We start from the raw sequence: 11091 nt of genomic DNA, 5'->3' as shown, positions 1-11091 counted from the left end.
CTAACTAGACACAGTTAGTACACCAGGTTATTAAGTTTCATTACTCTAGACAGTACATGCGAGTACAGACGGGGACCCCTGGTGGGTAGGAGTGGAGTTCTGCTACCAGCAATCAGAACCAAATATCGATATCCATCCATGCCACATCGAGAATAAAATATTTTAAAGGAGGAGAAGGTTAATTTAACACTGAAGAGGGTGTGACCAAATCATTTCAACACAGCACTCAAGGCACTGCAGTATAAATGTTTTTTCTTTGATGTATTCGTGGTGACCTTCATTGCAAGTGTGTCTATATGTGTATGTGTTTGGCATTGAGTCGAGTGGTTATACATAATACATCGGGAATTCTTTTCAATTATCCATGTGTTAAAAAAAATAATTGGACAGTGACAAAAGATATGAAATCCGTTACAGGGAGCCTCTAGACGATGAAGCCAGGAGGCAGCTTCACGTCACTTGCAAGAGAATCAGACAAACGTCAAACCTGGGTGCCAATAATCACTTCATAGGTTTAGGGACAAGAATTATACAGAGGAGATATTGGAAGGCTTGGGACATGAACACAACCACAACGATCCAGAGTATGTGCATCTTCAATGCTTTGCACCCTGTTGATCACAAATGAATACGCAATAGGGATAGACATTGCACACACTGTCTCAGTCAAACTAATCATCGGTTCTTGGAGATCTATTCGCAGTGGATAACACTGTAAATACTTCAGGTCACAGTTGCTGAAGGGACATTATTGCTTGTGTTAAACTAGGCCATCTACTCTATCTCCTACACGTCCCTTTTAACTGGTTGGGAAATAAATACTATGAAGAAACACATACGTTACACTCATAAACCATAAAAGATTCATTTGATGGCCCAAATTTGTTAGTGGTGATGTTCCATCTTACCTTTATTTGAAACCTGAATTCTTTAAATGTAATGTACCATAGCATAGAATGTAGACACATTAACTAATATGGCAACCCCCCCGCCCTCTTGGAGGTGTTCTTCTATGGTGGTCTTTGTAAAATAAGTTGCTTACAGTGGTTATCTTCATTCTCAGTCTGTCAGGTGTCAGTACTAATCTCCTCAACTGGAAAGAGAAATAGTGCCTAGTACCTTCCCCTTGTGCTGCTGAGTGGGAAAAGCAATACATTGATCCACCTTTTCTTACTGCTAATCTGACAGCTTTTATTCCCCCCCTGCCAGGTCTTAATTCCATCACAGTGATGGCAGCATGTAAGGGAAGGGATGGAAAACTGACTAGAGCAATCCTCTTTGGTGTTTGATGGGACTATAAGCCTGGCGAAAAGATGGCGGTTCTTTTTGACAATGTGTAGCAACATACTGACCTTCATCACAGGCCTCAGCTAGAGGGAAGGAAGCCCTTCTCTCATAGCGTCTCAAACCAGATCCCACAAGTCTCAGAGTCCATGAAATCATTACACGGTCGAGTGAGAACACTATAATTTCACATGTTCACTTCCATAGTTACGATACAATTGGCTAAGAAGGTTGATTGGCAATGGTGAGTCATTCGTCCACAATGCAATTAGCCATGTGTTGAGTTTATTACTGGGAGTCATCTGTGACGGCACAGAGAAACAGTCAGTGTATGGCAATAGCTAAAGACTTCAAGGCCCAAACGGGATTTTTTTTTCTCTAGTGAGGAGGACTCCTCTGGAATGTACAAGCCCTGCTAGCCGTTGCGGACTGGTTAGCCTGCTAGCCTGGTAAGCCTATGTTTACTTGTGGTGAGTGAGTGAGGGGTGGTCAGGTAGCCTGGGTTTCTGAGTGATGGCAGTAGAGCCTTACACAACCTTACACACACAACGACGACGACAGCAGACGCTAACGGGGAGCGAGGCACCTGTGTGGACAGACATAGAGCAACAGACAGGCTTTGGAGTATCTTGGTAACTAGGTAAGTGTGGACTAGTCATGACATCATGCGGTAATAAAATCAGTTCATTATTGGAGGGGGAGGGTTGCAGTCGTCAACACGATGCCGTCGTCACGACGATACCCTGTCGTCACGTTTTCCAGTCATTTTCTGGTGGTTCCATGTGCACGCATCTTCCTGTGTTGTTCACGCTCCCCCTCCCCTCTCTTAGACAGGGACTGTTTTTCGAATGAGCCAACACAAGAGCTTCCTCGGAACATAATGAAGGAATATTAAAATAACAAATGTGTGTGTCTATAAGCCAACCCCACTTTTTTTTCCAAGTGTCTCTGAGGGAAAGAAAGGAATGACATTGGAGTATAAGGAGGCCAACTGTGAGGGTCATTGGGCCAACATGGAGTCCAAACAGCAAGGCCACAAAGTCCCCTCCACCAGTGTGTCCACTTAGATGACATTTTCAAAAAGCTGCATGGACTGCATGATGTTCTCATCCTGAAGTGTTGACAAGAGAGGAAGGACGATTGACAAGATTAGACTGTGTTATTAGCAGCTCAGCTAATGGTTCACTTCATAAAGAGAACATTTTGTTTCATGTGGGTTTAATTTACTGCTAATTAGTTATTGACAAAGTGTTAATCATATAACTGAATGTTATAGCTTTAAAACAAATTAAGTTGTTCATACCTTTTGACATGACTCAATGAACTCATCGATAGTGACCACACCATCTTTATTTCGGTCCATTTTCTAAAGAGAGGAACAGTAAAGGTGAGTTATAATTACTTCAGCGGTAAGTTTAATTTCATTTAACTTTGTGTGCAAAAGATGAATAGATAATGAAAATCGTCATCTTATTATTAATGGAACTTGTGAGAAGGAAATGAAGATATGAATAAATGATGTTACACACACACACACTGTTGATGCTAGGCTATAATACTGCTGATGTGTGTGTGCGCAAAATGTTAAATCACATAGCAACCCCAGAAATTAGAGGGGCCGAGGGTCACTGATAAATCGGAGCAGAAGTACAAACTCTCTATTTGTCTCGAGGCGGTCCTCGGATATGAGTGGAAACATGTTTTAATCTGAGAAACTGGATAGCTCAAAAGTATCGGATACATCTGGATGATTTCTGTACAAGATAAACAATGGGACTGGACTTAACTGAGTGAATCATAAAAATAAATGATGAGGAATAACCTGAAAGAAGTTCTCAACGTGTTCCCTTGGGGCGTCATCCTGCATGCAGGGGTAGGTGTAATTCCCCATCATGTCGTAGATTGATCTCATAATGTCCAGCATCTCCTATACCAGACCACCAGGGGGCGCACATGAGGACAGAGGACACACCACACACAGAGTTGATATGACAACACAGCACAGACAAAATCAATAACAAAGCACCATTGCATCAGGCTTCAATGAGTTGGTGGACAGGCCTACCTCTTTGGTGATACAGCCGTCCTTATTGAGATCATAGAGGTTAAAGGCCCAGTTTAGTCGGTCGTTGATCGACCCTCTGAGGATAATGTTGAGGCCAGCGACAAAGTCCTGAGACAAGACAGTACAGGATACAAATAAGCTTGAATGCCCACTCACAATGCAGTCCAGTTGAGCCGAATACGTACTTGACCAATCTGGCCTAATGTGATAAGCTACTCAATGTTCATAAAAGTTTCATGAAAATGGAGTTTTGAGAAGGTCTTTGGACTCAAAGAGTTTTCTTTGCATATTTTTTATTCAACAAAGAGACATTTTGGTGTCAGGAAACAGCAAGAAAAGAATAGAAGGGCACTAAAAAATGTATTTTTGTAGGTACATAAGACTCAAGGTCACAAAAAAAAAAATGTCTCTGATGCATGCAAAATAGACCCAGGAGACCTTGTTCTCTGTTTGACCTCACTACAAAAATACAACTTAAAAAAAAATGACTTGCCCACCTTAACCTTAACATTCCCAGTGGAGAGTAACACATTGCTTTCCATCTGTCAGCACTGCCATATTGCCGTGCCAAGAGAACGACAAAGACGACCTACTGTATTTGACTCAGCTAAAATTTGGTTCGAACGGCTACATTATGACAGAGTGGCATGAGTGTCATTGGGTACTTAGAAAAGCGCTATATAAGTTGAAGGTATTATTATTATCATTATTATTATCAAATTGAGTCCTAAGCAGAGGATCCAAATGGGGTTGATATACAGATCTGTATCTTGAGTTATGTGTGAAGAGCATGAAGTGTTTTCAGGCTCCACCAAAAGGTGTGTGTGAAGAATTAAGTGTTTTCAGGGTCCACGGAGTTATGTGTGTGAAGAAGCATGAAGTGTTTTTCAGGCTCAACGGAGTTATGTATGTGAAGCATGAAGTGTTTTCAGGCTCCAGGTGAACCTGCATTGTATAAATGATGCTTACCTCAAAACTAACTGATCCATTCTTATTTGTGTCAAATGCCTCAAACAGGAAGTGTGCATATGTACTTGAATCTGGAAGGAGAAGAGTCAGAATAGCACACGTGTAAGTTATATCTTGGCTTCTAAAAATAGGTGGCATCAGGGACATTGGGCACCGGTTCAACCTAATATATATTTTTGAAGCAAACCCTAGGGCAGAATGGATACAATACAGGAAGAATAATTTGGTTTTCCAAAGAGTGAAACAGACACCGTCATCACAGTTGGTGTGTTTGTGCTATACTGACCTCCCTGGGGAAAGAACTGGGAGTAGATGAGTTTAAAGGTTTCTTCATTGACCACACCACTGGGGCACTCCTGCAACACACACACACACACACACACACACACACACACACACACACACACACACACACACAGACACACACAATGCAAGAGAATCCATTCATTAACAAACCCAGCTAATAAGGTTTTTGAATTTAATTGTGTTCACATGCACTTGTCATTTCATGTATGTAGTTGTGTGCTGGATACAGTAGTATGTATCCAACCTAATTACTGACAATATGTCGTAAACAAGATTAATGGTATAGCGCATAACAACATGAAACACATGCAGCCTTGCAGTAAATGACACATACATTTTTGAAGCCTCTGTAAAGAACTTGAAGCTCCTTTTTTGTGAACTTCGAACTCTCCTGGAGTTTGTCCAGGCCCTCGGGTCGATGGCACACGGTGGACAGCTCAAAGTCATCCTCAATGCTGTCTGTTAGGGACACAAAAGGTGAAAATGAAGGTCATTTCCACCGCATAGAAAGGTGTATTTTTTTTTGGTTTAAATAAGAAACTAATATTAACACCGCCACAATTCCTCAGTATACTTGTATTGTACTTGTAATCAATGTATTCCCATTGAGCATTTCAGTGTGTTCAAATGAGGTGAAGGGAGAAAAAAGGAGAAGAGGAGAACATATCAAGTGGATAAATGAAATTCATATCCAATCCTGCAACTTGTAGCATACACCAAAGTAGAAATGTCCACAGATAATGTGCCTCTCAAAATACAAATTTAATGCAAATTACTTTCCAAGTAATAGAACCCTAACCAACAGGAATCAACAAAAACAATCCATTGAACAGAGCCAGGGGAGTGTGCATTGACAGTGGAGATGGCCCTCATCACAGACATATAGGCATTCTTATATCCTCCCCAAAGAGCACTCAGCTGCCTTCAGTCCCGCCTTACGCAGCACTGAGTGCAAGCACGGCTCTCAGCATTATGTCTAGGACTTCAGCTGTTTTTAATCCAGGCCAACTTCTGGGGGAGTCGAGGCTGATCCATCAGCCAGTAAAGCAGCACTTCGTTCCAGTTTAATCAAACCCAAGCGCTATCCTCCACCCAGGGAAGGCAGGCTAGAGACATGATGTGCATTGTGAGCAGTTGGTCATGGCTGTTTACCCAAGCGTGCTCTCACCTGGTGCGCATGACATGGTGCTTTCGCTTGAAAAAAAAAAAAAAAAACTTGGCACGCGTGACCTATGCGGTCTTGTCAATCAATGTGAGTGTGTACCAGCGTACTTGTGTGTGAGACACAGACTATATGTGTGTATTTATATTTGAATGTGTATGTGTAGGCGTGTGCGTGTGTGTGTAAGTGTGGGTATGCATGTGTGTTCGTGCATGCGTGTATGCATGTGTATGTGTGTGTGGGTGGGTGTGTGTGTGTGTGGGTGTGTGTGTTGAGAACATGTGTGTTTGTGTGTGAGTGAGTGTTTGGCTCAGGATAGTGGGGGGCAGGGACACACAGACGGGTGGTAAGGGGGTACGTGACATAGCGAAGATGCACTTGCTTTCTGCGATTGAGGGGGCGGCGGTGGGCCGACAGCAGGGCAGCAGTTTGAGGAATCTCTGTTTTATGGTTTTTTTGGTTTGGCTGGAGGGAGCGTTACCTGTGAAAGGCACCAACCACAGCAGAGTTATATTAGACAAACACAGAGAAAATGCACAGCAGTACCATCACAGTCACCCTCGAAGTGCACAGTCGTGCAGCAAACAGGCAGGCAGGTGAGAGCACCCAACAACAGCAATCGTGTCCAGCAAAAGAACTGTCGTAGGTGAAGTAAGTGCAGGTGGATATAATAGGCTGGTTAGTCGAACTGGATGATCATAGATGATCATCTGGACATCTGATGTGAACAATGCTTTAAAACATCACTTGTACAAGGTATATAGAGCGTGGACCATGAGCTTCGCCATTGAATTGGCTCTTCAGTGAAAACAATTTACACTCACACTCACATGCTGAAATGCTAGCACTCGAAACTTGGGTGTGCGTGTCATCCTGTCAATCAACATGCGGGAAAAGGCAGCATGCAAGGCAATTTTCTCTGAAATATCTGCACAGACATTTGCTGACCTGGCTCACCACGCTTTTCCTGGTGGTTTCCACCACAACCACAACCGCAATCACACCACCGCCGCATTCACACAGTGGTAAGGCACCGGCCCGAGGTCTGACACCATGACATTTGAGCAATCGAAGGGGAAGCCGCGTGCTTTGCCACAGCGTGCAATACTCCGGCCACGATTTCAATCTCACAGTAGAGGAGGGGGTAGTCGGCGGAGTGACTTGTGGATGAACTGTGATTACCACCTGCCGTTGCCGCGGCTGCGACCCCTGTGCGCTCCGCCAGGCAGACCCCTTGGAAGTGAGCACTTCACCAGACCTCCAATCACGAGCCTGTACTCATAACCCCAGGGTTCTCGGAGCAGCCTAGTCTTTGAGCTCCCACTGAACATGCTTAATGAAACTGATTCTGAAACTACTGAAACTACGTGTACAAAGAAACTAATACTGGAGTAGCAGCCAATAGGTTGAATATGCATGAATATGCATTTGACCCGGAGGAACAAAACTAGGGTGTTGTTGTTTACTGTCACCCGAGCAAGATTTTGCAACCTCCTTTTAGGGAGTGTCTGTATCTCAGCTTCTGAAGGTCGTAGACACTTTACTTTTACCTTTACTTTTCTAGATAATCAAGACATTTAAGATTTGAAGCTTTTTGCGCCCCCCCAAAAAAATCTTGAATATCCCGAAAGGCAAAGTGTGTGTTATAAACTGGCTCGAGAGCCGCAAGAGGAATTGGAGACAGATCACAGAGTTAACAAAAAAAGGGGTTTATTTAAATAAATCAAGGAATTGACTTGAAATCTAGGGGATACATACAGTATATAAACACAAAGCACAAAAAAAAAAAACATAGTGAACACCAGCCTCAAAGCATGGTGGTAAAGCAAGCCGTCTTTCTGAAGGCAAACTGCATGGCTTTTTCATCCTTCTCAGGCGTGAGCAATCAATGCAAATTATGCCCATGTACCACCCACAAGCTTTTGCACTTTTACTGCAGGGCCAGTGGGGGTGCAGAGGGGCGTAACAGTGTGCGGATGTATAGCTCTAAAAGGACCATTTATCACCACCATTCAACTATGCTTGGAAACACATTTAACCTCCAGTAATGCAGAATAAGTACAGGTATGGGAAATAGCACGTGGAATGGACAGAAGCAGTCAAAAACTATATTTTCACCTCTATTGTCATGGTATTAGTCATTAAAACCAGTGGACGCTTTTTTGACACCCTCCATGGCGTGATCGCTAAAGCCTTTCACAGAAAGTGAATTATAGAGGCCTTTTTGCTGCTCCAGGAAGTGACCTGGTGATGGGCAATAATAATTCTTATATTGTACTGTGTGGTGTGAGCCCTTTAATCATCCAACCTATTAAAGAGACTGTAGGATTGGTCCAAAGGAAAATCACTGCAAATGCTTTTGTTCTCACTCCACTCTAACTCCATACTCTCTCAAGACACCATGTGCAGTTTACCCACTGGAGCTCCTCTGCCAGGCATCTAAGAGGACAGCCTCCTCACATCCACTTATCAGCCTGCTACATGCTTTCAGTGGTACAGAAAGGCTCAGACAGTCAGCTCTGACCCTGGACATTGAACGACCTCTCAAAGCACTCCAGGTGAATCATGTGTCAACTCCATCCTACCATTCCCAAAATCCTCTCTTCTGAATTGAAGAAATGCACTCTCCAAGACAGGGGAAATTGCCGAATAATTCTGTCACTAGAAGGAACATGATTTTTACCATGTGGCCTTGGTTCAACCATTTCTTTATACTGTATATATTAGAATTTTGAAAAGTAAAAGTTTCTAGGTTTCTGTTATTTTTATGTCTCAAAAACTTGCTTTAAAGGCCTATTGACAACAATTCCCCACAGGAGCACTAAGGGTTAACAGCTACTTTCACTCTATGGCATGTTTTTGGTTTTACCACAGGAGAAATGTTTAGAATTATATAAGGATAGGGTGTCCTATGCAATGTACTCCCAAAACACATCACACATCACGCAACCTGTGCTGAAAATGTCATGTAGGGAACCTCATGGTTTTGTAAACCAGGCCATGGTAATGAATCACTGGTGATCAACTAAAACTGCACTTCAAGTGAAGAGAGACACCTGGAAGGAGCCGTGGGAACAGGACAAACACAATGAGTCTTCACAGGAGGAAGAGAGAAAGGGTTGCTCAATCAGAAAGGGATGATTATAACAAAGACACTAGGAACAATGGTAGCATTTAAGAAACACTGTATCATTTGCATAATGAATGTCTGACATTTTCACCAAATAAAATCTGACATTTCCACCAAATAAATAAATAACTTCCTAATTACATGGCAATTGTCCCAAATTTGCTCGCTTTTCTTTGACATGAGAGGGTGAGTTTAAGAGGAGACGGGAGCCAACTGTATGAGTGTCACGTCAGTGTTTCTGTCAGACCCAGCCATGGTGCCGCCCGACTTAGGAAATTACTTTTCCCCCATAATTAAAAACACTACAATGATAAAATATGTCTTGAAGTGTCTGCCATGTTCTCTTCCTTCGCTAATAAAAAAAAGCCCAGCTAAATTCAACAAAAGCCTGCTTTTCATGATAGTCATTCACAGTGAAGCTGACAGATTTTCACTTCAGTGATCTCTGAGGCACTCTTCTCCTATTTGACGTTGCCCATCCTGTGCTTCTGCTGTAAATAACCCAAGCTTTTACAAGAACCCGTAATCATTGCCCTTTACCTGCTACCACATCTGGAACATCTGCGGCAATCTCACAGCATTCAAGAGAAAGGTCACTTCCTGCCCATGTGCTGTGAGTGCCTTCACACATCATATTCAAAGGCATATGAGGACTCTCTCAAAGTGCAGTCAAGATATCTAATGCAGCCCATTTTCATCCTCTTCACTTACTTCTAATGCACCTGTGTCTGCCGCATCTATTACCAGACTGAGTCGTGATCATTACTATCTACTTTGACAAAGTCTATATTGAACCAATACATCCAGGGTTTAACAATATCCTTGTTTATCTATAGTCAGTATTCTCAGAGATCTGTAATGTACCATATTATTTACCCTATCTCTCTCTCTCTCTCTCCCTTTCTCTCTCTGTCTCTCGCTTACCTCCGGAGGAGAAGTCAATCAAGCCCAAGAAGTGGAGGAGCTTGAGAGAGCTGCAAATGACCAGCAGGATGCCAACAGTCTGCAGCCCCTCCATCTCCCACTCCTCCCTGAAGAAGAGCTGCATCCCGCGCCTCCCCTCCTCTCTCCTCAGAGCCCCCCCCGCCCCCAGGGCTCCACTCTAGAGCCCCGGCGTCCGAGCAGGGTTGCACCTTCACGCAGGGTCCAGCTGTGAAACGTCCTAGCCTGTCTTCAGGTGTAAACCTAGTTTTTTGTTGTTGTTGGCGCTATTTGTTTTTTTGTATTAAATATCTCTTTCTTTCTTTCTTTCCTCTCTTGCTGTTAGCGATCCCTCACAGCGTGCTGAAATGTGCCACGTGTGTTAACATCCATCTCGCCTTCTCCAATGGGTGTCCCGAGCTCACGCCTGCTTCAGATGGTGATCCCGAGGTCAGAGGTCGTCGAGCTGCCCTGTCCCTTCCTGACCGGTGACAGCTTCGACATACCTGCTGCACCGGCATCCCCCGCAGGTAAAGAAATTGAGACATCACCAACCTGGTTCACCACACACTCCCCTATTCCTTCTCTTTCAATCTGCTAACCCAGTCTAATGGTGAGTGTGTGTTTGTGTTTGTGTGTGTGTGGGGGGGTCATGTATATGGGCCGATTACCCCACACTAGACAACCTCGACTGGGATCCATTCTTTTTATATGGACCCCAACCCTTCTGATGTTTAATCCCCTCCCACCGACCCCCCTCTCTTTTCTTTCGCTCCCTCTCCTCTCTCCTACTTTTCCTTGGTTTGCCAGGTTTAATTGGGTCAGATGTGTTTGGTGCGAGTTTGGGGAATCAGGAGAAGGAGTAGGGGGTCAGGCAGGAGAGGGGGAGAGGAGGCGGGGAACAGAGGGGATGGGGGTTGGGGGGGGGTCGACAGCCAGGTTGGCAGCTGAGCTCGAACCGGACAGACAGATGGGAAACAGTCTCCCTCCTGAGACAGCCAACCTTTGCAGACGGCTCGCATGCAGCGTGGCTCAAGCCACTATCCATAAGGCACACACACACGCACAAGCACACATGCACACACACCCTGTCTCCCTGTCTCTCTCTCTCTCACACACACACACACACGCTCACATACAGAGAAGAAAAAAACACACAAAGGCATATGAGCACACACACATAGACACTCACGCAAAAAAATACAGAAACCGAACCACGCTGTGTGTTCACAAAATGCAAACGTACTTATATAT

At 43.9% G+C, this 11091-nt stretch overlaps 1 protein-coding gene across 6 annotated transcripts in view; it reads right to left on the bottom strand.

The window, feature by feature from the left end:
* Positions 1–2347: 2347 nt before the first annotated feature.
* Positions 2348–11091, bottom strand: part of LOC308373837 (A-type potassium channel modulatory protein KCNIP2-like) — a gene marked incomplete at both ends in the record, with an annotated part of 121213 nt that continues 112469 nt past the window's right edge. For 2 of the 6 annotated variants that reach the window (XM_080849486.1, XM_080849485.1), the window contains 8 exons: positions 2348–2395; positions 2588–2650; positions 3107–3211; positions 3350–3457; positions 4319–4389; positions 4605–4674; positions 4959–5079; positions 6165–6267. In XM_080849486.1, coding sequence (XP_080705612.1) covers positions 2348–2395; positions 2588–2650; positions 3107–3211; positions 3350–3457; positions 4319–4389; positions 4605–4674; positions 4959–5079; positions 6165–6267 — 689 coding nt within the window. Of the gene's footprint in view, positions 2396–2587; positions 2651–3106; positions 3212–3349; positions 3458–4318; positions 4390–4604; positions 4675–4958; positions 5084–6164; positions 6268–9840; positions 9965–11091 lie in introns of those variants that run through there. The other 4 variants (XM_080849489.1, XM_080849488.1, XM_080849484.1 and 1 more) reach the window with 3 other exon arrangements.

This window comes from Sprattus sprattus (genome assembly GCF_963457725.1).
Source record: "Sprattus sprattus genome assembly, chromosome: 12".
NCBI lineage: Eukaryota > Metazoa > Chordata > Actinopteri > Clupeiformes > Clupeidae > Sprattus > Sprattus sprattus.
The sequence above is the reverse complement of the archived record's forward strand: the minus strand, read 5'-3'. Positions and strand labels throughout refer to the sequence as shown.